The sequence below is a fragment of the Falco peregrinus genome, chromosome 2 (assembly GCF_023634155.1).
Source record: "Falco peregrinus isolate bFalPer1 chromosome 2, bFalPer1.pri, whole genome shotgun sequence".
NCBI lineage: Eukaryota > Metazoa > Chordata > Aves > Falconiformes > Falconidae > Falco > Falco peregrinus.
The window spans coordinates 84,015,616-84,042,775 of record NC_073722.1 but is presented as its reverse complement, the minus strand read 5'-3'; the positions used below and the strand labels follow the sequence as shown (position 1 = coordinate 84,042,775).

Below are 27,160 nucleotides of genomic sequence, written 5' to 3'. Positions count from 1 at the left end.
TCACAGCCTATCTTGTTACTGTCATAAAGATGTTGATGAACAACAGAAACATGTACTTCAAAACAAGTTACTGGTACAGTCTGATGCATTTGCTGTCACATTTTGATATTATAAATAAAAATTCATTGTGTTATTAATTTATGTACAGACTGATCAGATTTTCAGCCTGAAAGGAAGAATATAATATTGTTCAGCAAAGTTTTGCATTGATGGGGAATCACATGGTCTTTTTCTTCAAGAAAACCTTAATACAAGACAGTTCAATGTAAAAGAGAGATAGATATTGATGCAGGTTTACTCATCTTTTATCAAGAACTCATATTCTGGGTAGATTTTATTAAACTTGTAATGATGGTTGTATAACCTGTCATCATATGCTTGCTGATGCTCCTGGAGCCAGTATTTTTATCAGGTACTAGCAAGAAGACTTGTAACTGTAATTCAGGAAGAAATATGACTGTGCTTGTAAGACAAAAGGAGGCTTTATTACCATGTGTGACTGTGAAGTGCAGTTTGTATATTATGGTTTTGGTTGCAACTTTATGGTGTGACCCAGCTTCCATCGAAACCAGTAACAGGGTAGGATAGCCCTCATAGATGAGGAAAATTAAGTTAATATAGCTGAGTCAGCGTGCATCAGGGGAGTATCTGGCCCATTAAATTAGAAAGTTTGTGGGCTGTTGCCCTCTGCTAAACTGGAAGGGTTTAGGGCTTTTCTTTGAGGAATGTGCAGAATGGGGTCTTTTGGTTACAGTAATAAGGAGCTAACAGGCAAAGCTCGTGCATCTTGCTGCTATCAGCCTGATACAATGGTTAATAAAAAGTTTGCTTATCTTGGGCAAGCTTCAATAAAGAAGATGGTGAAAACTGAAATGGAAATTAAATGTGAGGGTAACGCAAAGTGCTATTGCCTGATCAAAATTTGATAACTGAATTTCTGAGCTACATGAATACACTTTTCTGCTCTCATTGATTCCTTCTTTTCTTCTTTGACTCAGTTGATTGGACCCAAAATGTTGCACTCTTGTTTACAGACAACCTTTCTTGTGGCTGCCTTGAAGCGTTTTATGAGCTCTTTACCTAGAAGATACATACTGTTGCTGCATGTAAAGAATGAGCTTAATTTTTATGTTGCTTCCTCCTAGCTGGTATGGTAGATTTCTACAGTATGAACCTTCTGCAATGTAGAATAACAAGCTCATTTTTCAGTTTTTAAATTAAGGGTTTCAGAGATACTTCTGATGCGTTCTTGCAGTATGTTGAGCATACTTGTCTTGGTCCAAAAAAATACCAATGCTATTAAGCTTCACTGCGATTCAATCTCCTAAAAATAAGCAGTTATTTCAGTGGCTTGGAACTAAAGCACTATAATAATATTGGCGGAGCCATCCCTTCAAGACTAATTGGCTTTGGATTTGAGTATACAGTATGATACATTGGGTGGTTAAAGCACACTATGTGTGCCAGGAGTAACTGATTTTTCTCTCTCTTCTCTCTTCTTTTTACTATAAAAACAAGGCTCAGGTTGAAGCTAAGAAGGAACATGAAGGAGCAGTTCAGTTGCTAGAGGTAAGTACATACCCTTTGTGTTACCTTTTCTTGTGGAAGTTCCATTCTGAAGGTGATACAACTTTGCAGTATGATTACTTTTGAAAGTTTCAAGTAATATGTAGGCAAATAAGGTGGGTTTTTTTCTTCTTCTAATGTAATTGCATCCTTTAAAGATTGTAATTCAGTCAGCAGTGCATTAAGCTGGTCTGTTGGAAGTGATGTGTATACCTCAGTTTCTCTTTGTATAGAATGCAAATTTCGATACCATTTTTTGTAAAATACTATCAGACACATAAAAAGGAAGTGATTACATGAATTATTATAATTAAAGCTGGAAATATAACTGCAAATAGCAATCGATTAGTGAAGGTTCCTAATTAAGTGCTGTCTAGTAAACAAAGCAATGTACTAAAGAGCCAAAATTTTTAAACCTAATGAAAGAATTTGCATACTTCAAAAAACCTTCAAAGGGTGCGATAGGGAGAACACTTCATTCTTTTTATTGGAAAACTAGATCTTTTCAAGGTAGTCTGAACTGGGCATTTGAAAATCAAGTGCACCAGAAGCATATTGAAATTTTAACTTAGAAACAGAATAATTCTGTTTGGAAGTGAACTCTGGCTATCTGGTGCAACTTCCTGCTCAGAGAAGGGCCCTCTTCAAAATTACTGTAGTCTGCTCAAGGCTGTGCTCAGTCCATTTTAAATATCTCTAAGAATGGTGATATGACAGCCTCCATGGAGAGCCTCTTCTAGTCTTTGAGCACTTTCATTATGAAGAATATTGTTCTTGTATCCTGGATGCTACCCATGTCCATTGCCTATAATCCTGTTGCTGTTTATCACCAGCAGTGGCATTTCTCAATTATGCTGCAATATGTTTTTAGAATTTGCGAGTGACTACTTGGTTTAGTAAGTAAACGCTTAAATAGATTAAGTTTTGAGAGATGATTCAAGTGATCTGCTTTACTAACTTCTAAAGCACCAAATAGCTGCACATACTGACATCATCCATTAAGGCAACATCATCCATAAAGATACATTAAAAAATTGATAGTAATTTTGTTAGCAATTGCTCATAGCAGTTATGACCTTGGCACACAGGGCGTTACCTGTAAATTCATTAGTAGTTGCGTTTATGGACTTTGCATCACATTTCAAGCTTTCCTTCAAGTCAGTAATAAAAAAAAAAATTTAAAAATCCAGTAATTTAGTCTTCTGTGCATAAGGATACAGAATTGCATGTGTCTTATCTAGGAGTGACATGAAGAATAGGAGCAAATTCTTACTCGCATTCAAAAACCATGAGCTTTGCTGTGAATTTTAGTTGGAATAAGGCAAGGTTTGCAAAACCTCTTTGTCTTAAGCTGGAGTGAAATTTTTAGAGATTTAAAATGGAGACTTATAATAATGGAACCTATATAATGGATAAATGCGGTTATGGTTAAATTACATATGAAAACAAAAAATCAAAGGAGAAATGAAATAAATTAATACACTTGAGTATCTGCCTGGTGTTGACAAAAACTTTTATTCCCTTTGCTGCCTGCTGTTTAGAAATGCAGGCTGACCCATAGTGTTGAGAAAGATAGGACAAATGACAACAACAGGCAGCAGAAATTAGAACCCCTGTAGGAAGGTTCCTAAAGCAAACAATTCCTCCTCAGTTTTTCAAAACTAGGCTCAACAGATTCTTGTGATCATATCATTTGATGTACTTGGGTGAGGAAAAGTGTCAGAAAATATATATGTACAAGTAAATAGCACACTAATTGCATCCAAATTTCCTTTTCTTTTTTGTACTTTTTTTAATGCAAAATATTTTTTTGCTGATAACTACCAAACTAGTTTTTCTGCCTGAGGAAAAGAAAAGGCATTAAATCATTATTAAGTCTTAACATAATGTACATACCGTAAAGAATGTGTGATACCATTGATTGATTATAGTAAGTATATTGTCAATAGTTCATTTAGACATCTGTTTCTGTTGTTATGTCTGTGTGCTTACCGGTCATGCGTTGATGGAAGGTGGTTTTTCTAGTGCATTGATCATCTTTTAAAAAAATAATAAAAAGGTTTGTTTACTTTTATCTGTAAAAGTTAATATTCCCACAGAACATGTTTTACTCATAGGCTTTCATTATCACTGTATAAAATTTGTTTTGCCTTTAAGAATATAAGATTAAATTATTATTTAATGTCTAGTGTAAAGTATGTGATGCAGGAAAATATAAGTAGAAACAAAGCAGGCAAGCAATTATTTACCCCCTTCAAGCTAACCAAAATTCCTATTTAGCTGATTTGACTGTGACTCCCAATTTGCGTAACTCCATCAAGGTTTCCTAAGCTTTTGCTTTTTATTGCCATAAACCCATTAATTTTCAGTATTTTATTTAATTTGCCTTTTGCAATATAAGATCAGCAGTGGTATTGATTTCTGAAATGTTCTATAGTGTGGTTTGTGTTAATGCATGTTTTTACACGTGTTAACTGTTCTAGTATATTTTGCTTTGAAATGTAAAATAAGTGTTCAAAACTGTTTTTATTTCTTTGTTTATTTCACATATCTTTGTTTACTGTGTCTTGTTTGGAATTTATTGCTTTGCACTTCATCCAGAACACCTTGGACAGCATGCAGGTATTTTAGGGCATAAGTTCTCCTTTCCCTGTCCTGAATCCTGCACTTTTCCTTTTAAAAAGAGTACGATAGTCCTGCCTAACCTTGCATGGGATGTGTGCTAGAACCATTGTTATGCAAGCATGCCTGACATTTATTGGCCTAATACCAAATCACCACAATGAGACTTTTTTATATAAGAGATTAATCATCAAATATGGCATGATTTAATCGGAACTCAGTGTTTTTCAAAGTTAATTTCTTACAAGCATGCCCAGTAAGAATGGTTTAGTAGTTTATTCAACATAGTAGCTTTCTGACTTTGTGGATTTTTGTCTGAATTCAGATTGTTTCTTTGTTAATACAGAGGTAATTTTCTGTGGTATTTTCTCCTGAAATTGATTTATTGAGCCACCTACTGAAAGCCATTGCTGCTATGTAAGCAGTTACACCATGAAATGATATCTGCATAGCAGAATATGTGAGCTAATTAGTAGTCTGAATTCAAGTCTGACCACGTGGAAAGTTGCTTATCTGTCTTGTGCGAGCAGTATCTGTCTTGTAATGGATGAAGTCTGCTTCATTTTCCATTTAAGTTTTAAAAATAACGCTATATATTGTATCAGAAACTTGGCAAGTCCTAAGCGAGATACATTCAGTATAGCCTGCAGTAGAGTGTCTTTTCATACAACCGCTGCTATAGGCAGGTATGGTCTTAGGGAGATCTGGTAGACTTGGTGCTTTTGTGTCATTGTTATTAGGGTAGGTTATATGGGCAGAACCATGATACAGAATAAAAATTCGTTATTTCTGAGGGCGTAAGAGTGTGCCTTGCTCTGCAGTGATACACATGAATATGTACATTTTCTACAGTGAAGCAAGTCTGGCTGGCTAACAATGAACCAAGAACCCAAAGATGGGTGTAGGGATGCCTCCTGCGAGTACTATTGTGGATCGTACGGCAAATTTTTCTTCATATACTACCAGCTTTGTGCTCTCTTCTAACTCACAACCTTCATTGAAAAAAAAGTAGTAAAGTCATTTTTCTTCCAGGCTTCGTACTGGCAAGAGAGGACAAGTTGAAGATTTTAGATGCTCCAAAGAAAAGTCAAAGAAAGTATATTATGAAATGGAAATAAATTTGAGATTAATAAATAATAATAATGCATTCATATTTTTTCGAAATTTTGAAAGACAGCCTTAGCATCTTGTTGGGGTCAGGATAGTGATGTTTTTATTTGTTATTTTGTGCTGGAATTTCCATAACTGCATGTGGAAAGGTCAGTATGTATTCTTAGAGAGCTGAATAGCTCATCCTTAAACTTTCCTTTGGAAAGAGGGGATCTGAAAACCCAAACTAGTTTATTGCTTTATTTGTTTATCAATGTTCTTTTAAAATTGTATGTAGATGCCTTATTCATTCAGCAAATTAACAAATAGCAAAAGCTCACATTTCAGTTGCTCAAAACCACAATAAAAAGATGACAGACAAAAAGCAAAATTCAAAATATTTAATGTTTGTGTAAAACTCTCACAATGTCTCTGTGTCTTAATATTTTGTTCCATAATCAATCAGATAGATACCCTTGGGACTAATTTAGCAGAACTAAATTAATCTGTGTTTTATGAATACAAAGAAATTATATCCTCAAAATTCACTGTAGCTTTAAAAATGTATTTGTTACCAAAAAAAGGAACAAACAGGAGCACCTTGTGTAGTAGGAAGTTAGGATTTTTGTGTTCTTCTGGGGACTGTGTTTTGTTTATCTGTAGCTGTGCCAAGATCTTGGTATAGGTGGTATGTAATATATGCCATCTTCTTGATATGTAATATGTGCACTTTTTCTTATATGAACTGAGAACTTTTTCAAGAAAAAGAAACCTTCAGTACAGTTGAATGAATCTAATTGATATCCAGACTTCCTTGGTTGTACGGTTGTTTAACTAGGCATATAGTATAAATGGGCTTTTAATGAAGGAAAGTGATGTTTGTTCATCATAAAGCCTTAGATTAGGATATAATGCATTAGCTTTTCATATAAGAAGGCTATTACTGCCACTGTTGAGCTACTTCTGTATGCAGCATTTGGGTCACAGCACACAGGCGCTCCCTAGATCTCAGATGGCACTCTCTGTGGCACATTTCTAGAGTACAGACCAACTGCTTGTCCCTATGTGAAAATCAGACCTCACAAATGAAATTCTCAGGTGATATGCTGATTCTCCAGTCTTTGCAACAGGTGTTTATATGCTCTTTCCTAACTCTTTGGGCATTCTAGATTTGTGATTTTTCTCTTCAGGAATATCTGGTAGTGTATGCAAACAGATGTGCAGGCTGTTTAGAAATACAGATTGAAATTTAAATGCATTATATGAACAAGATTCTTATATGCTTAATTTAGCTGGTACAATGAATGTGCAGATTTGGATGAAAGGTTTTTTTCGTACTTTAGTGTCTTCATGTGTTTTGAGTAAAAGTTGTAGAAGAAAGAATCCTGGATTCCCATGCCTTTTGTCATTCCATTCAGCTAGGGAATATTTCCTTTCCACTACCTTTCACATTTTTTCACATCAGGAATTCATGAACTGTATGTAGGCAGATTTCCCAAGTTAGCACAGAAGCTTATCTTTTAAGTTCTGTTTTGTTAAAGCCTGCTGCCTCAAAATTAAAACAAAGATGTTTGCCAACAATGACACTTCAGTACTTCTGGCAAGTTTACAAACAATCTCCTCTTGGCTGGTGTCTGGATTACGTCTGTGTGGTTTGGCATCCATAGTGAGGAGCATCATTTTTGAAAGGGAATTCAGCCAGTAGCTAGGCCCACATTCTGCATGAACCACTGTGGGTTTGGGGTTTTTTTGTTCTTGCTGGTTTTTAATACATAAGTGTTAATCTAGCAATTCAGGAGGCTTCAACTTAATAGCAGAGGATGGGCAAACCTCAGAAATATACCTGAGTTTTAGAAAAAGTTTGAAAAATGCACAAAAGTGACAGTCAGATGTGTGTAGAGGTCACAAAGCTGCAAGTGTTCTTGGCAGTGATTTTTACAGCATTGCTAAAAAATACAATGAGGAATTTCCCCTTTGGAAATTGGGCATGAAAGTAGTACTTATTTCAATATTACAGGGCTACTAAAAGGTTCATTCTAAATATGGATGAGAATTTAGGGGGAGAAAAATGTGATTGTGGGCCTGTTTATCCCAACTGGCTTCCTGGTGCTTTAGAAAAATGTAATGCAGTCGCAGCTTGCTCTGATCTCACTTAAATGTCTGTGTTGTGTCTTGCTTGTTCAGGCCAAAGTCCGAGAGCTAGAGGAGAAATGCCGGACACAGAGTGAACAATTTAACCTCTTGTCTAGAGAACTGGAGAAGTTTAGACAGCAAGCAGGGAAGATTGATCTCCTGAGCAGTAACTCGGTGGCATCCTCAGATATCCCTGGTTCTCCTGGTAAATCTCTATCCCAGTTAATTAATGGAATAGCCACTTCCATAGGCATAGGTAAGGACCATCATTTTATTTGTAGGTATCTGTTCTGCCCTGCAGGTTTTAAGATGCAACTCAATGATGTAAATAGAGTTTAATTGTACAAATGGAGCATAGAATTTTCTCCTGTTCCTGTTTTGTGACTTGTTTAAATTTCAGAGTATCTTTTAAGCCTTCACTGAGGTTGTTTCAGTTTAATTCAGGCACTGCTGTAAGCAGAGTTCTCTCTTAATTGTTGTTGGGTGTAGAGGTGAGCGTTCAAGTGATGTGTACCTTATGTAAACATCTACTTCTGTTGGAAGAAGAAAGACTGCATGTACAGGCTTTGTTGTAAAACCTTCACTGGTTCAGGGACAGGAATAAGATTTGCTATCTTGTCAAAGTAGCAGTTCAAGGGAAAAGAAAGCACAGATACCCCACACTGAGCTGCCCTAGTTTCTCTACACTAAGAGAAACTTGTGAACAGAGCTGGGCAGAAGATGGGCAAACTGAATGAAATATTTTGATAAACATGGAAGTGTTTTTGTTAGTTACAGTTGTTAACAGAAAACATGCACTTTTCCATAAGAACTTGAAAGTAAAACAATAATAAAAAAAATTATAAAATCAGTGGAAGCAAACACTGTCTACAAAAACACAAACTGTCACAAAGTGATTTTGGTTGGAAAGGAGTTTCATGTGATATATTTTAACAGAACTGAACAGGGTTAATATCTGCAGTTGCTTACTAAACTGTGCAAAGGTGTGTTTTAACAGTATTTAAAATAGTATTTGAACATCTAACTGCCAGGTGTTTTAGAAACAGAAAAGTCATAACAAAAATATTGTTGATTTAAATTCTTTAAAAATGAAGAATGTAAAGTAAAAAGAAATTAATTAATTTATTTCTTTGTTGGTGTTCCTACACTTATGGTACCTAGTATCTTCAACAGTATGTGTTTTTCCAAGATCTATGTTGAACTTTCACCAGGTCATCTCCTGTTGCCAGAGGCAACTGCTCTTCCTACCTACACAACTTTGTTATTGATTCATTATTCATAAGAAAATTGCAAAGATTAAGGCAAGAGGTTACCTGAGGACACTTGAAAGTAACTTGCATGTAAATTGCATGTTCGATTGTGTATTATAACTATGTTGTTATCAAGGCTGAGGAGCGTGCTCACCAACTCAGTATCACCCACACTAGAATGACTTTACTTGTTCTGCAAAGGAACGCTTGTAAGGTAATTTCCACTGCTTACAAATTCCCCCAAAGTTGTTTTAAAATAAATACGAAGGGGAACAGGAAAAATGAAGTAGTCTTGACTTTTTTTTTATTTCATCTTCCTAGGCTCCTAGAAAAATTCTGAGGCATAGGGCCTAGAAATCACAATTTCTCTATCATTACAGATGAGCAGTTATCTTAAGTGAAGGGTGCTAAACTCAATGTGAAACTAAGTCAAAAGGAACCATGGTGGCATCCTCCTTTCATTTCACTTCAGTAACTTTGTACTTTGTATACCTTGGGTTTTTGAACAGAAAATTAGAACTGCTTCCATTCTTACCCACTGTGGTGTGTATTAGTTCATAGGCTTTTCTGGAGCTGAAAGTCTTACCTTAGTAGATAGTAAAGTGCACTAAATGAAGAATTCAGAAGGCATTACCTGATAGCTGTAACAATTTCAAACAAATTTTGTTGGTATCAACAGGATTAGCTCCTCGTGTCTCTAGGGGCAGGATCTTCAAAGCAACAATTAATTTTAAAGGAAAGGTAATTAGGTATTGAAATGTCCTTTAGGCAGCAAGTGAAGGTCTAGTCTGTCTGTGTCTGGGGAATTGATCTAAATAGGTCCCAGTCCTCAAATAAAAATCAGCTAAACCTTCTGAGGTACTCAGTCGAACTCTGCCAGCTAACTTACATTTATTCTTGAAATACTAATGGAAACAGCTTTTATAAAAACCTTCAAAACATAACAAACAAAATCTTCCAAGAAATCCTTGACTAAAATAGAAAACACAGCTAGGTCTGTACTGAAGTCATTTAAAAGCCTTGCTCAGTAGACCTTTTCTTGTAACTTAGTGATTTTTATGCAACTTAGAGTTCAGGTCCTGCAGCACTAGTGTATAAACATCAGAAATTCTTGCACAATATTAATTCTCAGTATGATTACACTGGTAAAAATAAAGTAATGTTTGAGCAAGTGGGCAGGATTTCCAGTTAATGAAATGAACCATTTCACAATAACATTGGTAATGCTACAGCAAGTTTTTTCAGACCAGAAGTGTAATTATTTGTATTATGTGTGAGGAAGAAAGAACACAAGAGGAAATACAAGAACAGCTTTCAAAGCACAGCAACGCAAATGATGGAAATGAGATCAGTTTATGACCAGCTGCTTTGTCTTAATTGGTGATGTTTGAACATATCAGAAAATGAAATAAACTTAGCCAGAACAGATTAGAATGTAAAAAGTTAACACTAAGCATATAATGATGTCACAATCGGATATAGAAACTTTAAGATTTATTATTTATTAGAGAAAAGGCTCATTTAAATGGCCTTTCTAGATAATGTAGGTAGTCCATAATGAATCAACAGTTCCAATAAATACAATTCTGTATTGTAGTCTAATTATACTACATTATGGCCAGCTTTAATTCTGCTGAGACATTTTAAGTTGTCTGGTGCTCTTCCTTGCCTCTTTCCTTGAAAAGGTGTGCTTCAGACTTCCTTAACAGATCTTTTGACAGTCATGGGGAACAAAAAAGACCATTTTGAGCATATATGGATTTTACAGCACTTCACAGACAAAACCCCTGTGGCTTTATAAGATTCTTCTCTAGTATTTAAAGGAAAAAAAGAGACATTTCCAGAAGCTGCTGGGTGTTCTTTTGAACTGACCTCCTGTGTTTTTCATTTTTAACTCTTAGTTTTTCCAGAGTGCAAATGTAAAAGGAAAGGTGCACTTTTTATTCTTAGTTTCGAGTGAGTTAACAAGTTTTAAAACAGTCTTTATAGGTCTGATTCTTCCACATCTGTTGTTCAAGTCCAGGGATATATCAGTAAAATTGCCTTGAATGAACAAGAGAACATAATTTGAAATTGTTTCTTATTTTAGAAGTAAGGTTAAGCCAGTTTTTAAATACAGCCATTTTTGCCTGTACTCATGTGTTCACAATCTGCAAAAATAGATATCCTCTATAGAAATGATCAGGAGATTATGGAGTTTCAGGAGGAATGTGCTATGTGCACAGTGAATCTCAATTTAACATTTTGCAGAGGCATTGCTTGATGATGCTGTGTTTACTGTTTTTTTTAATCCAGCTGTGGTTCTACGTAGATAGAATCAGCATGAATTTACATATATTATTTAAGCATCTCATGACCTTTTAAAAAAGTCTCCTGTCCAGAATACACAGAAACTGACTGCTAACGTTATGGCTCACATAAAAATCTGTTCTTTCCAATTTATTTGAGATATTAGAACACCTTGAAAATGCAGTGATTTTTAAGCTGCTTTAAGAAATAGATCACATTGTGGTTCCAGATAAAAGCAGTCTCACAGCATGGGAAGGAGCCTTAGAGGATCAGCTTCTATTACTTCACACATTTTTTCATAGTCAAGAGTTGATGGCACCCAGTGCAGATTGTATTGAGCAGGGAAATGTTACATTGCACAAGTAGCTAAATGGATAGAGAAACGTAAACACTGAAGGCAGCACTAAGTCCACTTAGGAAGACAGATCCATTTTACATATTTTTGGGGGCAAAAGCTGTATTTCCACATACATTGATGGTATGGGTATAAACTTACTCTTATGGGAAGTGAGGTGTCTGAATAGGTTATTAGCACCACCTGGAACCATAGATGTATCCAGTTAGATGATGCGATTACAGCTACCACACAGTTTCCTGTCCTATGTTTTAAGGACTCAAGGGAAATTTTATGCACCTTGTTTTACAAGTGGGAAAAAATAACAGTTCAGTATCTTCCATCATCTTGATATTCTGGAGTTCTTGACAGTGTTGTGTTCCTATCCTGGTTATCATCCTGTATGTATGCAAAGCAAGGGCTATATTGACCAAGAATCTTTCTCCACATTTTGTATGTAGTGCAACTAATTTAGTGACAAAGCCTGAAAAATCCAAGAGGCATAAGACCAAACAGCACTTCCCTTTGAATGAATAATCACAGCTGGACCAATTATTTATAGGCTTGGCGCTGACAGACTGATATGGCAGGCATATTAACAACAAACAGAAGGAGCTAAATTGATTAAAGGTTTCTGAATGGGGATGACTTTTCTGTTATATATATGTAAGAAAGGTTCCAAGAATAAAAAGTGTGCCCTTTTTCAGCCTGGGGATTTCTGTAAGTGGGGCTGGTTTTAATTAATCTTTCGTATGATGTCTTGTGTATTTCCCTGCTGTCAATGTGCTTAAGCTGTCCTGCTGTAAATTACAGTGATGCAAAGAAAATTAATCATATTGGACTAAGGAGCACACCAGAAAAACCCTCTGATGATATGTTGTAGAACTTATTCTCCTCTGCAATATGAATAAAGAAGTTCCACTAATAATTCCTAGTGATGTGTGTCTGGGAAGCTGTAATCCAGTAGCAAAGGATTGCTGTCCAGACTTCTGGCAGAACTAGAGAGGAAATACTGAACCTACACATGTCCAGAGTCTGAAAAATTAGAGTGTAGGCTTATTATGTTAATGAGAGAGGGAGAAAGGAGAAGGCACTCTGCATGTATGATTCTGTCAGCAACACCCTAGACTCTGCTTTGCTATAACTTCTGTGGATGCTGCAAGTATAATTAGGCTTAGTTTACAAGTCCCTGCTTGTTTTCATGTGGTCTGGGGACTAAACTAACAGTAAAAGGGAAAAAATCTAAAAGTATTTTATATTACACTTTTTTAGTCTCTCTTGCAACCTTGATGAAATTGTTCTCTTTATTTGTGTCCCCACACCATTAGTCCCAGTTTTCACTTGGGTCAATAGGAGGTAAGAGTGTTCAGCCTCTTGTAAGGCTGCTTCTTTAGGTCCTTTAAATGTGCAGTATAAACTGTCTTTTCCTTTTTATTTTTAAGTGCTTCAAAAAAGCACAATAAAAATATTAAAAAAGCATTTTTGGAGATTCTTCTTTTTCATAGCATATGTCTTCTGTTTTTCAGAAACTGGAAAGATGGCACTGTGATCAAATAATAAGTTTTAGTACTGGGTTAATGAGGAGCTTTTAAGAAATATGAAGCAATTGCTCTTGGAACTTACTACCCTGCCAAAAGCCAAGCCACTTCATTTAAAAATTAATATCCTGCCAACTAGATTATTAGCAATTTAGTCACTTTCTTAGAAGATAAATGCATGACTTGATTCTACTTTCCAGTATATGACCAAGTCCCTGGAAGAAATAGAAGGGTTCCATCAGCAGCATTTTAGCACTGGGTGTGTTAAACTGCCTGTCAGATAACTTCTCCAAAGACATCAAGGAGGTCAGAAGAAAAGCGGAGTTTATTTTCATTAGGGAAAACTTTTTTTTTGTTTTTAATTAAAATACCTTCACTTTCTACACTGTGTTCCGTTACATATTGTTGACTTATGTAATTTACTGAAAGGCTGGGAACTAGTAGGCTTAGCTACTTTTATGCTCTGCAGTCTCCCTACCTTAGTCTTTTTCTAGAATGATTTCTAAAAGGAGGATAAAATAACTCACTGCTGCTTATTAGTTGTCAGTGTTTCTGCTTGAGAACAATTACTTATTCTCATATGTGTTTTGTTCACTGACAGGTCATGAAAGTCCTTCTGGAAGTCGTTGTGTGATTTCAGAGTTTATACGACCCCTTCAAATATCTGGAGACAAACCAGAACAATTGTCTGTCAAACCTACATTCCTGTCAAAGTCAAGATCTGGTACCCCAAGATGCAGATTTGATTCAGACGTGAGTCTTTTTAAATTTCTTACTGAAAATATATATTATGGGGCCAAGACTTCTCTTATCCAGAGGACTGATGCAGGTTGATCCACCTGCTTTCAGAAAGTCCAGACATGAACATTTTCATTTTCTGAGACAACTTGGGAACATGACCAGTGGGAATTTAACTGATACTTTCAAAGCAGTCTGGGCTGATATCCTAGTTACACAGTAAAAAAAATGGGTGTGCGAGAACCCCACGCTTCTATGAAAACCTTAGCCTTCAGTGATGCATTCAGAGTGTTGTACTGCTTTTTGCATAAAAGGTGTAAGTCAGCATTTCTGTGGCTGTTTTGGTGTGTGTTTTTGGTGTGGTGGCTGTTTGGAGTGTGGCAGTTTCCTGCACACTCTCCTGAACTGATACGGAGCCTGTAACCTGGAAGTGAAAGCTGCAGGATGTTGGCACTGAACTCTTCCACCATTCAGCTTCACAGCTTGTGTTTAATTGCACTTTGGAAAGGTTCAGTTCCTCCTTTCTTAGAAAGGTTTTCTGGTTTTCAGTAGAATTGTAGTAGAAAGCAGATGGGAAGTTCAGAAGAGCTTTACAAAAGTGACATAGCAAGTTGGTTGTTGATATTTAGGACAAATGTTAAATATAAGGAGGAATAGGACACATTTTGAAAACTTCATAGAGGGTATTATTTATTATTAAATACTGCAAGCCTGTTTTATATATGCATCAGGAAATGATCTTCAGATTTTACACCTCACCTTACAGTCCTGAATCCCATTCTTAATTTTTAGAAAAGTAAATAAATTGTAATTGTGTGCATATTTTCAATTTTACATCCATTGCTACAGAACCTGTGAAAGTTGATACAATCAAAATGTTTTTAAATGTATCACTAGCCTGAGTATGATGTAGGATATTCAGCAAAATATTAGATTTCTGTATAGTAGGAATTCCGTTGGCATATCTAATTATTATCCAAAAATAAATATATATTTTTATATACATTTATATTTATATATAAATGCATATTTATGTAGCAGCATTACTGCAAAGTGGGAACATTCACTGCTTTCTGAAGAGGTCACAGAAAAAGCATCCCAAAGTAGTCAAACCAGAAAAAGTAGCTTAGCAGCGAGACTTAGGGAAGCAGAACTAACAGCAAGGAACAGAAGAAGAGCATGTCAGAATTAATTCCCTTTTTCTACTATTTTTTAGTTACCTCTCACTGAGAATGCCAAGCCCTCTTTTGCAGAATTGTTTGTTGAGTGCCTTCTAGAGTGTAATTATGTGATACATACATTATGTAAGCTCACAGGAATTAAGTTCCATTGGTTTTTAGAGGTATCCAGACCCAGGGGGAGAGTGTATGAATAAAATCTAAAACCAGAGCATAATGCTGTGAAATCTGAAATAAGATTAAAAAAAAAATGCTGCAAAAATGTATCTGCAACTTCCCTGATTGTTACTAGTAACAGAATCTTCTAGGATAAGCATTATTGGCGTAGTTATGAGCTTTGTGACATGCCCATAAAAAGGCATCAGGTTGACAACACTTGAAAATTTGCCTGCATCTCCAAATACTACACTGGGGAGAATACCTGTTAGCTGACTATTACCGTCCTCCTCGCTGGAAGTGGAGTGTCAGTGGAGTAGTGTGTGTTGTGCTAACCCATCTCCTTGGAGTCAATTCAGAGGAAAAGTGACTTGACTCAGTATTTTTCTGGTCCACTTTTATTCCATACTTGGAACGAAGCAGGGACCAGTTTAGGCCTGAAAGTTGCAGCTCAATATTCACTCTTTCCAGATTGTAAAATTTTGGTCAATTTTTGGACAACTTATCTTACTTGATTCCACTGTTAAACCTAGTATTTCTACCTTAATTAAAGTTCTCTCAAGCTCAGCTAAAAAGTTCTTCATTTTTCCTAAAAGGGTTTACAACATACTGTAAAATAAGCAGAGGAAAGAAGTGTGTCTCTCACTTTAAGATCTCTATTGGGCTTGAAGCATAACAGAAAGAATTACTATTTTACCAGTGAGATACCTAGTGCATCGCTACAATCGGTGGAGCCTCTGTTGATTCAGCATCACAATTTAACTCCATGTTTTGTAGACCACATTTGTAATGGAATAAATATGTAACTTTGCAGAACTGAGTTAGATATGATGGTAAACTCAGAGGAAATAATATATTGTTTCTTTCAATTAGTGGAAAGGATAGAATTCAAGAAGTGCTGCTGCTGTGGATTGGATTGACAAGGGAGTATGTTTTATGTGACACTCATTGTTTCCAAGTGTTTGGAAGTGGACATTCTCACCAGCTCAAAAGTCAGCATTTGTCTTAAGTACTTAGTCGCTGGTATCAGGTTTATACTATTGTTTTGTGATTTAAAAAATCAAGGTATTCCTCTAGGTTGTCTGTGTGATCATACAGCTGTACTATGCCCAGAAACACTAGGCATACCACTTACACTAGGTCATCTTGGAGTAACTGAGTTTACTACTATGCTTTAATGAAGACTTTACTGAAAGCTTAGTCAGGAGGGAGAGGTGGTCAGTGAGACTGGTATGCTTAAGTCATGACTATTTCTTTAGTCAGCAGCATGAAAGGGATTGGTGTGGTCAATACCACCTGTCCTTCAGCCATCTCCACTGCCCAGATGACCAAGTACTTTGTCAATTTTGCAAGCTTTTGAGGAAGACCAACATCCAGTCTCGGACAGGTGATCTAAATCTCTAGCAAGCTGTCAAGGAATTAGCTCAGTTTCTTTGTCCTGTTAGACTCTGAATTGCAGTTCCTTTTTAGCCTAAGCCCTTCTTAGTAAAATTAACCAGTTCTGTTCCACGTGAAAATTCAATAATAAAAAAAAAAAGTTGTGTGTACACTGTCTGATTTATATCACCTGTCAGGAGAACAGTGTATACATACTTTTGAAATCACATTGTCTTTTTTTTTTTTTTTTTTCTTTCTCTACAGATGGATAATGATCAGAATTCCAATACCTCAAAGCAGAGATATTCTGGGAAGGTCCATCTTTGCATTGCACGTTATAGGTAAAACCCCAGCTCATTACGTGTATAATATGTATTTGTAATATTCAACATTTAGTTTTGCTTCACTTTTATTCGTGCACTGAATTACTACCTGGAACCAATGTTATAGAAAGCAGACCTCTTTCCTGTTTGCACTGGCTGCAAAATAGTGCCATTTCCATGTGCTGTAATTGTCGAAGAAAGTTTAAGCTGTTTTACCAACCACTGTACTGCTAGCCTTCAATGTCTAAATGAGATGAGAATGTGCAGTCCTTTACTCCTACTTTATAGAGGATGTCTCAACCTGTTGTTATAAAGTCCTTTTTCATCAATGCAAGAAAGAGTTAAAAGTTCCTCACATCTTTGCTTTGCACACTAAAATTTCAGATACAGAGTACTGTCACGATAAAAATCTCTGCGACAAACAATTTCTTTCAGGATGGATATGGATTTCAATACTTTATAAGAAGGTTTTGTCTATGAGTAGCTTGTTTTAGCTGTAACTCCTTTCTTTTGTCTTTAACTTGTCTCTGTTGAAGTTACTAAACTTGTCATAAAGAACTGCCATATAAAACAAACAGAATATGGGGACTAGAAAAGACCCCCACAGCTGAGTTTGATTTAATTCACTTTAAAAAATAAGGAAGATTTTGCCCAGTATTTTCAAAGAGACCCAAGTGAAAAATGTGTAAGTAAATTCTACAGAAAAGGATGTGGTTTTAAGTGAATAGGTTGCATTTCATGGCAGCCTCTTGGTGATAGTTACAGTTCACAACAAGGTGACCTAGACTCAAATCAGAATACATGTTTCAGAAGGGAAGTAGAAAGATTGAACTGAGGAATTACCTTCCTGTGCAGCCTTAGAACTGTGCACCTTTTTCTGATTAGTACTCAGTTGTGTGGGGGTTGTAAGTGAACAAACGTGTTTTCCATCCATACTCCACTTGCAGTTACAACCCTTTTGATGGCCCAAATGAAAATCCAGAGGCAGAGCTACCCCTCACGGCAGGGAAGTACCTTTATGTGTATGGAGATATGGATGAAGATGGCTTTTATGAAGGTATTTATTTTTTTTAACCTGTGAATTCATGCTAATTGATGCAGATTCAAATCAGTTCATCTGTCAAACATGCTCCCAATTCTTTCCTTCATCTACCACCAAATAATTTTCCAAAAATACCCCTGTCATCATGTTAATTAACAGAGTTTCTGCACCAGCAAAGCTGCTCCTTACAGGCAAAACTAATTGTGAGATATTTTATATTGTCAGCTTTTCCCACTGGCAAGATTTAAGTTGACAAGAAAGCTTACTGGCAGTTCTGATTTTTTCCTTACTGAGCCTTTACATTCTCAAACTGTGAATGGTTTTTGTGTAGTTTTCACTTATATCTTCTTCCTTATCTTGTCCACTTGCAAGGCATTGACATGCAAAAGGAATTTTAATTGCATTGTTCTTTCTTGCCAGGGGAACTTCTAGATGGACAAAGAGGACTAGTCCCTTCAAATTTTGTGGATTTTGTTCAAGACAATGAGACCCGGTTATCAAGCACATTAAGCAGTGAACAAGATCAGAATTTTATCAACCATTCAGGTCCTACTTTGGAAGGAGATCTCTTGGAGATAAGTCCACCAAGTCATGTAGACTCTAGTGTAATCAGCAATGGTGCAGGGACTCTGGATGTGAACATTGATGAAATTGGAGAAGACATTGTGCCTTATCCTAGAAAAATCACCCTTATTAAACAACTAGCCAAAAGTGTCATTGTGGGCTGGGAGCCACCAGTAGTGCCACCCGGATGGGGAACCATTAGCAGCTACAATGTTCTGGTTGACAAAGAAGTACGGATGAACATAGCCTTGGGAAGTAGAACAAAAGCTCTTATAGAAAAGCTTAACATTTCTACTTGTACATACCGAATATCAATTCAGAGCATTACAAACAAGGGTAACTCAGATGAACTGCAGTGCACTTTGTTAGTTGGGAAGGACGTCGTAGTAGCCCCTTCTAATCTTAAAGTGGACAATATAACCCAGATTTCTGCTGAGCTGTCCTGGCTCCCTACAAATAGTAATTACAGTCATGTGATCTTTCTTAATGAAGAAGAATTTGACATTGTCAAGGCTGCTAGCTACAAGTACCAATTTTTTAATTTGAAGCCCAATATGGCCTACAAGGTGAAGGTCATGGCCAAGCCCCATCAGATGCCCTGGCAGCTTCCCTTGGAACAACGAGAAAAAAAGGAAGCCTTTGTGGAATTTTCTACATTGCCAGCAGGTTTGATATTTTTCTCCCTACCCCAAAACTCTCCAGTTAAGTTTCTCTGAAAATACTAGATAAATTAATCTAACCTTTAGGTTGATGCTGAAATCCCTGTCACTTTCATGAGCAGACTGAGGGTTGTTAGATTGCTTTATGGTATTTAAAATTAATTCCTGTCCTACATTATTCTCCTCTTTGTTCCTCAGTAAGGACTGAAGTATTTTGGGGAGATAAACTAGGGAAATCCATGCTTATCATCATCACAGATGACACACTAAATGTTTTATCAGATTAGTCTCCATTTGTATTAAATTTGTCGAGTTAGAGTTTTTCTGGTAGTAATTTATTTTTGTTGCTGTGAACAACACTGGGGAAAAAAGTTACTACTTTGGACATGTTATTTGTATGTTACTTGTGTGTCTTAAAGAGCTTTTTACAGGGATGATCCAGCCCTTTTCTGTAATGGAAAACAACACAGACATCTTAGAGGATCATGCAGTCATTTAGGGAATGTAAACACATTTTGGTTGCAAAGTTGTAATCACATTGTAAAATGTACATTTGTAAAGATAACAAATTGGTTGTGTTTTGGCAAGTCTTGAGGTTTTTTCCCACCTTGCTTTTACATTAGGAATATTGGTAAGTTATCAGTCATTTCCCAGTATTTAAGAACAGTGAAATGCTGAAAACTAGAGCAGAAATAATGTAGTGCATTTAAAGAATAATCTCATAATTTGGGGGAGGGGGAGTGGCACTACCTGAAAAATTTGAACATCCCTCCTTATAGATCCATCTAACCAAGGTCATCTAGTCAAGGACAAGTAGAAGATTCCTTTTATATTCAGAGTTTCAGAGCACCAAATGCCTCTGAAGCCAGGACAGTCAAGTACACGTGACTCCTGGCAAGTGAAATTTCAATAGCATGTACTGTGCTATGGCTTAATTGACTTCCTGCTGGGATTTGATTCTGGCAAAGGGGCAAGAAATAGTTCTGGTCTCTTCCTTGGTTTGCATGACATACATGTAAGGAGACATGCAGGACAGTAATGCTGCTTGAGTAGAGAGGGGGTTAAGCCTGTATGTCTACAGGTTTTGATGCTGTAGATTTATAGTTTCAGTAAAAATGCCCTCAGCTCACGCATTTACTTGTTTGTCTTAAATTATTTCAGTGAGATAAATAGTAGTGCTATTATAGCATCTGCTAGGAGTGGGGAGCATTTTAAGCTTTGTGTATGTTCTGTGGGAGTCAGACTGCCTAGAATGTGGCTTGAACTTACTCAGATACGTTGACTTCTTTGTTATTTGGGAAAGCTCTTTCAAGTGAGGATTTTTCAAGCTGAACACTTAACATGCTGTATCTCCCTCTAGTTGCTGAAGTATGCTAAAGTAATAAATGGGCTGTTCTCTATTGAGGAGCTAAAATGCAGCAAAGCCTCTGCTTTTAGATCCAGAGATCCCAGAATCTTCCCTGGCACTACATTTCAAAGAGAGCATTTTTACGAAAGCCAGTGTTATATAGAAAAATAAAATAGCAACTGTTGAAGTGATTAGAAGCTGATGCTTCTGTTTCAAAAGTCATTGGAAACAGAGGGAAAAGGATGCCCATGAAGTCAAGAGTCAAGAATGGGAGTTACCGTCATAGTGTGGCATGTTTTTGTCTTGCAAATATTGCTGGCTTTAAGAAATCACGTCTCTTCTTCCAAACTACAGTTAAAAGAATAATAATACAGAAAGTGTCTTTAATGTGACTAATAGTGGTTTTTCTCTCAGACTAGATTATTTTCCCACCTTAAATGCCTTTAGTTGATATACATTGTAAGGAACATGTTTAAAAGGTTGTTTTAGAGTATGCTGAGAGAACAACGGAGATATTCTGTATGAAGTGAATCTGTTGTTATTATGTTTCTCTAGAAGATGCATGCAGGTGAGTGATGTCCCATAAAGCTTTAGTTGTGAATGTCAGGTTTAGCAGACAGTGCAGTGAACTGCAGCATAACTGGTCACAGGCAGCTGCTAAAGTTTGTACTGACATTTTTCTAAGGGCTTCAGAAATTTTTACAAATTAATACATAGGCTTGCTTTACTTGAAGCTGAGAAGCTCTGCTCTTTCCTAGTTTATTCAGTGATATCCTTATGGAAAAGGATACCTCTGACCACTTACAGCAAAAAGGGAGTGGGGACCAGTGACTATTTAAAATTGTCACACTGTATCAATCTCAGGAGTTTGTTAGGAATACATTAAGCAAAAATTAACATGAGATAACGGCTCTCATTTCAAAGCTAGAGAGAGCAGCTGCATAAAAGGTACAGGACAATTAGAGGTTGTGTTTTCATTTTTCTCTTTGCATAGATATATCATGTTTTACACGATTTATACTTTAAAACCCATTGCTTCCTATCAGACCAAAGCTGTGACAGCTTTTTAGTTGCTGAGCCGTTGAACTCCTCTTCTTGGTACATCAAAGCATTAGAATTGCTTAAGTTAAAACAGAAGTCACTCTCTTCTGGGTGCTCTGGTCTAAAAATAGAAGTGTTGACAGGGTCGGGACCAATGGGACTGTTACGGGTTTTGAGCTAATTTATGTAATAAATTCATGAAGACCAAACTGTAACAGAATTCTGAAACAAACATTTATGTTTATAACAAGACCATCAAAAGCTATGAGGAGTCATTTCCCATTGAATGATGGGGAGAAATAGAAACCATACTAAGCATTGCACATTACAGTTTATTAAAGCTCTCTCTGCTACAGCCTGTGAGGGTTGAGATAGAGTCAATGGGGGTTGTTTGGTTCTGGGAGAATGGAAGGAAGGTGACTTCAAACTGCAGGAGCAGATTAGTAATATTGTCATTGCCAAGATACTGGACTAGGTCAGATGCATTCTTTCTTGTAAGCTGAGGAGCTTTGCTGGATTGGGAGTGCTAGCTGTCAATAAAATAGGATGGTCAGGGAAGTTGAAATTTAATCCTAAATCAAAATCTGCATCTTGGCCAAGAATAGTATTAGTCAGTTTGCATACTTTGGCCTTGTAAGTTAGAAATACATTTTAGATGCAAGGGATGGTATTGGCAAAAATTTTATGTTGTGCCTCTACTGCCCTAAACATGACCATAATTTTATTTCCATGCTCACTAGAGGATGAAATTCAGTGACAGCAAACTACTGAAATGCACTGACAATTTGCCAGCATATCTGGAAGCTGAGGCTTCTGTGATATTTACACTTGTATCAGGATCTATTTTGTAGCAACGTGTGCACAGAGTTGAAATATTTTTGTACCTTTTTTGGTAGATGAACAGAACTATAGGTTGTGCTTAGGTCACTGGCAAAAGCAAACTCACAGCCACCAAGGTTTGTATTTTCCTGGCCATTACTCAGAGATGGCTACAGCTGAATCCTGCTTCTGAAATGTTTTAGCATGAAACACTTCTGAGGGTTTGACTGTTTAAATCAACACAACAGGATGCCTGAAATACTCATGATCTAATAATGTCTATGATATTTTTACTTTGACTTTCTGTCCAAAGAAGAGCTATTTATAGTAGGGTAATAATGTCATTTAATTAAGCATGTATTTGGTGTGCTATTACACTGACATACTGTAAATGCCTTAAAAGGTTAGTTGGCAAATTTTTTTCTTTAGTGCAAAGAAAAGACCAGTTGTCTTTTAAACCAGTGTGCTACTGTTTGAAAAGGTTAAGGTTTCACCTTGCAGTCCACATTGCACCTTAGTGTCAGTGTGCTTCTGGCCCATAAATCATGACTTGGAGCCACTGATCATCCAGAGAGACAAAATTTGAAAGTGATTTCTGAGTATGTAGTGTACATTCGGTGCAGAGATACATACCAAAAAGTCACTTGCTGTCAGCTGCAGCAGTTTTACACTAACAGTGCCACTCCTAGGCCTTTTTCTCCCTGCATTTTTCTGTTAACATCTTCTGCATTCAGAGTAAGTAGAGTTATGCAGTCTGGAGGGATAAAAATATGTCCAGAGCAAGTTGCAAGTATAGACCATCTTGCAAAGAAATATGGCTTAGATAATGGCTGTAAGCTGAGGGTCAGTTCTTGGTGCTGTGACCTGCTGAGCCTGTGCTTCTGTTTTTACTTAATAACTGCAATAAGGATTTTTTGTCTTTAAAAAGAAAAGAAAAAAGAAAAAACACGCACCAAAGTGCTTTGAGATCTGTAGTTTCCAACTTGCAGGTATATCAGTTGATGTACACACTTCTGATCTGAGGCTCAACAGTGACCAGTCTTGTCTTTCTTAGGTCCTCCAGCTCCACCTCAAGATGTTACTGTACGGGCTGGGTCTACCCCAGCAACCATACAGGTGTCCTGGAAACCACCAACTCTGACAGCAACAGGGACCTCCCATGGCGCCAATGTCACAGGCTATGGTGTTTATGTGAAAGGTCAACGGGTGAGTTCTCCTCCAGCGTTAATGTAACCATCTAAATTAGGTGAATTTCAACAAACAGGTAAAGGCAACAATAAACATTTCACAGCACTTGAATGTGTGCAAGGTTTTCTCAGTTTTCAGTAGAACCTGCTCTTTTGTTTGTTTATAAGGTGTTCTTGAGCTACCTTTCTATAAGCACTTAAGCTTTTGGACAAATGGAATGATAAGGATGAAAGACAACTGGTGCTAATTGGTGTGGAACTCTAATGTGGGCTCTTGCAGCCCACTGTGTTGACAATAATTCACTCCATGTTCAGATTTCAAAGGTTGAACTTTAGTGGGGTTGAGGGGTGCGAAATAGATGTCTTCATGCTTATAAGTTGTTTGTGTACTCAGGTGGCGGAGGTGGTCTTCCCAACAGCAGAGAACACAATGGTGGAGCTAATGAGTCTAAGGAGTCTGGAAGCAAAGGAAGTTACAGTTCGAACGCTCTCTGCACAAGGGGAATCAGTGGACTCTTCTGTTGCTGCCATTCCATGTGACCTACTGGTGCCTCCAACCCCTCACCCCAGAACTGCTCCCAAATCTAAGCCATTAGCAAGTGCCGGAGCCCCAGAAACCAAAGAAGAACATTTAGGTCCGCATTTAAAAATGGATGAGTCATGGGAGCAGACTCGTTCAGTATCCCCTGTTCATGTACACACGCTTGAGCCACCTGCTCCTAACTTTCACAGCCCACTTCAGGGGAGGAGGTCTCCATCGCCTAACCGAATACTCCCTCAACCTCAAGGCACACCTGTCCCAAATACTGTTGCAAAAGCCATGGCAAGAGAAGCTGCACAACGAGTTGCAGAAAGCAGCAGGGTAAAGACAGACTTTTTCTTAAGGCTTCTTTGGGCTGGCTTTATTCATTGTGGCACTTTGCTTCAAGGATATTTTTTTTCATCGTATGCTTTAAGGAGCAGCTAATCGTTCTTAAATACCTGAAGATCCATAGTTTAAGAAGCAGCAGTGTGGTAAAATTCTGTGCCATTTTCCACAAATATGCTTGTAACCATAAAGAGCATTGATCAGCCTTTGATCAGCATAGAAATCCTATAACATCACTAGAAATGTTGTCTCCAAAAATGCAGAGCCTTACTTCTGAAAAAAAAAAAAAAAAAATATCAGTAATCATCAAAGTTTGTGCTTGGATCCTGCAGGAGTCAAAAGGGAGCCTTGTGCCTATGTGAGAAGAGTCAACCAAGTACCTCAAGTACTTTGAAAGAGATCAAAACAAGAAATGACAGTTTAAAAATGGGTCCAGAAATAGGCAGACAGACAAAAAGTCTTGGACAGACTTACTGTGAGAGCTAATCTTTTTTGACAGTTTACACAATGAGGGCAGAGTCTCATTTTGATAAGGGAATCTAACTAGCAGTCAGATAAGAAACATGTTTGTGTTCTAAAACCGTCTGCTTTTTCAAAATAGCAAATAACAGTTTAGATGCACGTAAAGCACTATTTTGTATGCTGTCATGGATATACAGGCAATTTTACATACTTGCCCTTCAAGAGTGCCCAGTGCTACATCTTCCACAGATATTTACAACAGCTTCCACATAGCTGCCATGTAAAAGCTTTTCATTGCAGCTCCTTTTGTAGTTGCTAGAAGCATTACTGCCCAAAAGAGACTCCCTTGTTTTGAGACCATTACGACCCATGGCTGCTGTAGGGACTCAGATATTTGCAGTTAATTTAAATCCTGTATTTGAGGCACTTGGGTCAGTATAGCTGATGTGCATGCATCCTGACAACGTGCTCTGGTTTTCCTACCCCAGCATACAATGTTTAAATACTCTCAGTGCCCTGGGCAGTTACTTTCTCATCACAAGCTGCTCACAACTGGCTATTACTTGTTTTCAAGATCTGGTGTCACTTTTTTCGTACATTCTTTTGGTCCTTCATCTGGCAGAGTTGTTACGTCCGGTCTTTGGTCTCCCATCATATCTCCAAAATAACTCCATAAACTTTGGTAGTTCATACCTGTCTTAACAGCCCCAACTTATTGACTGCCCCTGTTTTGGGACAGAATGGAGCCAGAATAATTCTGGATCGATAAGGTCTGCTAAAAATATATATATGCATCTATACATTTTTTCCCTTTGTTTATAAATAAAGCAAACTGGAATAAATGTAGTAGAGGGAGAAAAGGCAATTAGTTTCTTTGGTAATCTGTGGTGAAAGTTGATATAGCAACCATATAGGGAAAGAGAATCAAAATACTCAGGTTTTGAAAATTGCTGATTTAACATGTACTGAGCCATGTTTAATTAAGTTAATTTTTGTGATGCTTGAAATGTTTAATTCAGAGATCTAGACAGAAATTTACAGATGGATTCACTCTAAATCAGATTGTTCTAATATTTGTCATGGTTAGTCCCCAGTACTAGAAATTGTTCTCTTGCAGTAGGCTGCTGCAGAAGAAGCTATGTGTCGTCTTTCTGCCCTTTGTCCAGCCTGTTAGATGGCTGATGGTTACTGTTGTGAGAGTAAGCAGCAGGGTTCAGTAGCTGAGGGTAAGAGTCACCTCAGAGCAGAGGAAGAGCATGATGTCTCATTCTGTAGCTTTTTTTTTCTACTGAGGTTAAAAAATGCTGTAGTGGCTAGGTCATCCACTAACCATCTGCCAAGGAGAAAGTAGTGTCTTTGTTAGCAGCCTCTGACTGTAGAATACTGAGAATTTTGACCTAAGTGGTACTTAGGGAAGAAAAATAGGAGCTGAGTTGATGGTCACATAAAAGCATATCGTTTTTTATGAACGAGAGTAATATGACGAGCAAAAAATTCTTGATAAGTTAAAAGGTTACAGTCGGGGAAACTAACATTGCTTTAAACCATGAGTATATTTAATGTTTTGTTCTTGTCTTATATTTGCTATTTCTTCCATTGGTTGCAGGAACAAGCCTGCTTCACAGTTTTCCATTTTTTGTTGCTTTTCTAGATGGAGAGGAGGAGTATTTTTAGCGAAAGGAGTAATGCAGCCCAGTATGCTAACTCAGATGATGAAGAAGACGGCTATGATTCTCCTAATGTCAAAAGAAGAGGGGCTTCAGTTGATGATTTCCTGAAAGGGTCAGAACTTGGAAAGCAAGTGAGTAGCCTGGTCTTGTTGTGTCAGGTGTCCAACATGAAACAAGTGTTTTATGAAGCTCAGCAGGTTATCAAGGTCACCATCTGATTATTGTAGCCATGTTGGTAAACTATACAGACAAGCAGCTGAATTGTGGGGAAGTAGGTGAATGTCCTGTTACTGGAGCGTAACACTGCCGAATTGTAACCGAATGCTTGGCTGTAGATACACATCTTCGATATTTATTCCATGCAGCAGTCTTAAGCACTGGAAACTGAGAAAACTGAAGATGAAAAAATTGAAATGGAAAATGTGATTGGAATGTCGTGTTTGGGCTCTGGGCTTTTTCTATATGATGTCTTGCTACTGCATGTGAAAACATGCTGTGAAAAAAGGGGAAGGGGGAAGGATTTTTGTGTTCCATAAAAGCCATAACCTGTAATCTTAATTAGCAGAAAACCAACACCATATATACTTGGCCTGCTGTAATTAACAGAAAGATGTCGCCAGAAGAATTTTGCACATCTGCACAGCTTTTGGTCTGATCCCACTGCAAACAAATGTAAAGTAATATACATCTCTCTTGAAAGTAATGTAACAAATTCTGGCAAAGAGGTATTTTCTGTCTTAGCGTGGTCAAATTGTTAGCCAAATATCTGACCTCCCATGTTGAAGAGTCCAAGCCATGGCATTCTTTCTCATACCAGTTCTGAGACTTTCTAAAATTTTAGTTTTGTTTGTTATAGAATTTCAAGCATTTATAAATGTATATACATTGCTCCAGATTTCCAGTGTTG

General features: G+C 37.2%; 1 protein-coding gene across 4 annotated transcripts in view; it reads left to right on the top strand.

Moving 5' to 3' along the window:
• The window catches only part of RIMBP2 (RIMS binding protein 2), a 162,224-nt gene that overhangs the window by 108,897 nt on the left and 26,167 nt on the right, over window positions 1-27,160 (top strand). For 2 of the 4 annotated variants that reach the window (XR_008745803.1, XM_027780786.2), the window contains exons 8-17: window positions 1,519-1,569; window positions 4,168-4,188; window positions 7,462-7,666; window positions 13,423-13,574; window positions 16,535-16,611; window positions 17,541-17,650; window positions 18,056-18,865; window positions 23,121-23,272; window positions 23,648-24,115; window positions 26,235-26,384. Coding sequence is in view for 3 of the 4 variants with exons in the window: in XM_027780786.2 (XP_027636587.2) it covers window positions 1,519-1,569; window positions 4,168-4,188; window positions 7,462-7,666; window positions 13,423-13,574; window positions 16,535-16,611; window positions 17,541-17,650; window positions 18,056-18,865; window positions 23,121-23,272; window positions 23,648-24,115; window positions 26,235-26,384 (2,196 nt within the window). In the remaining variant the exon portion in view is untranslated. The remainder of the gene's footprint in view (window positions 1-1,518; window positions 1,570-4,167; window positions 4,189-7,461; window positions 7,667-13,422; window positions 13,575-16,534; window positions 16,612-17,540; window positions 17,651-18,055; window positions 18,866-23,120; window positions 23,273-23,647; window positions 24,116-26,234; window positions 26,385-27,160) is intronic. The other 2 variants (XM_027780787.2, XM_055796012.1) reach the window with 1 other exon arrangement.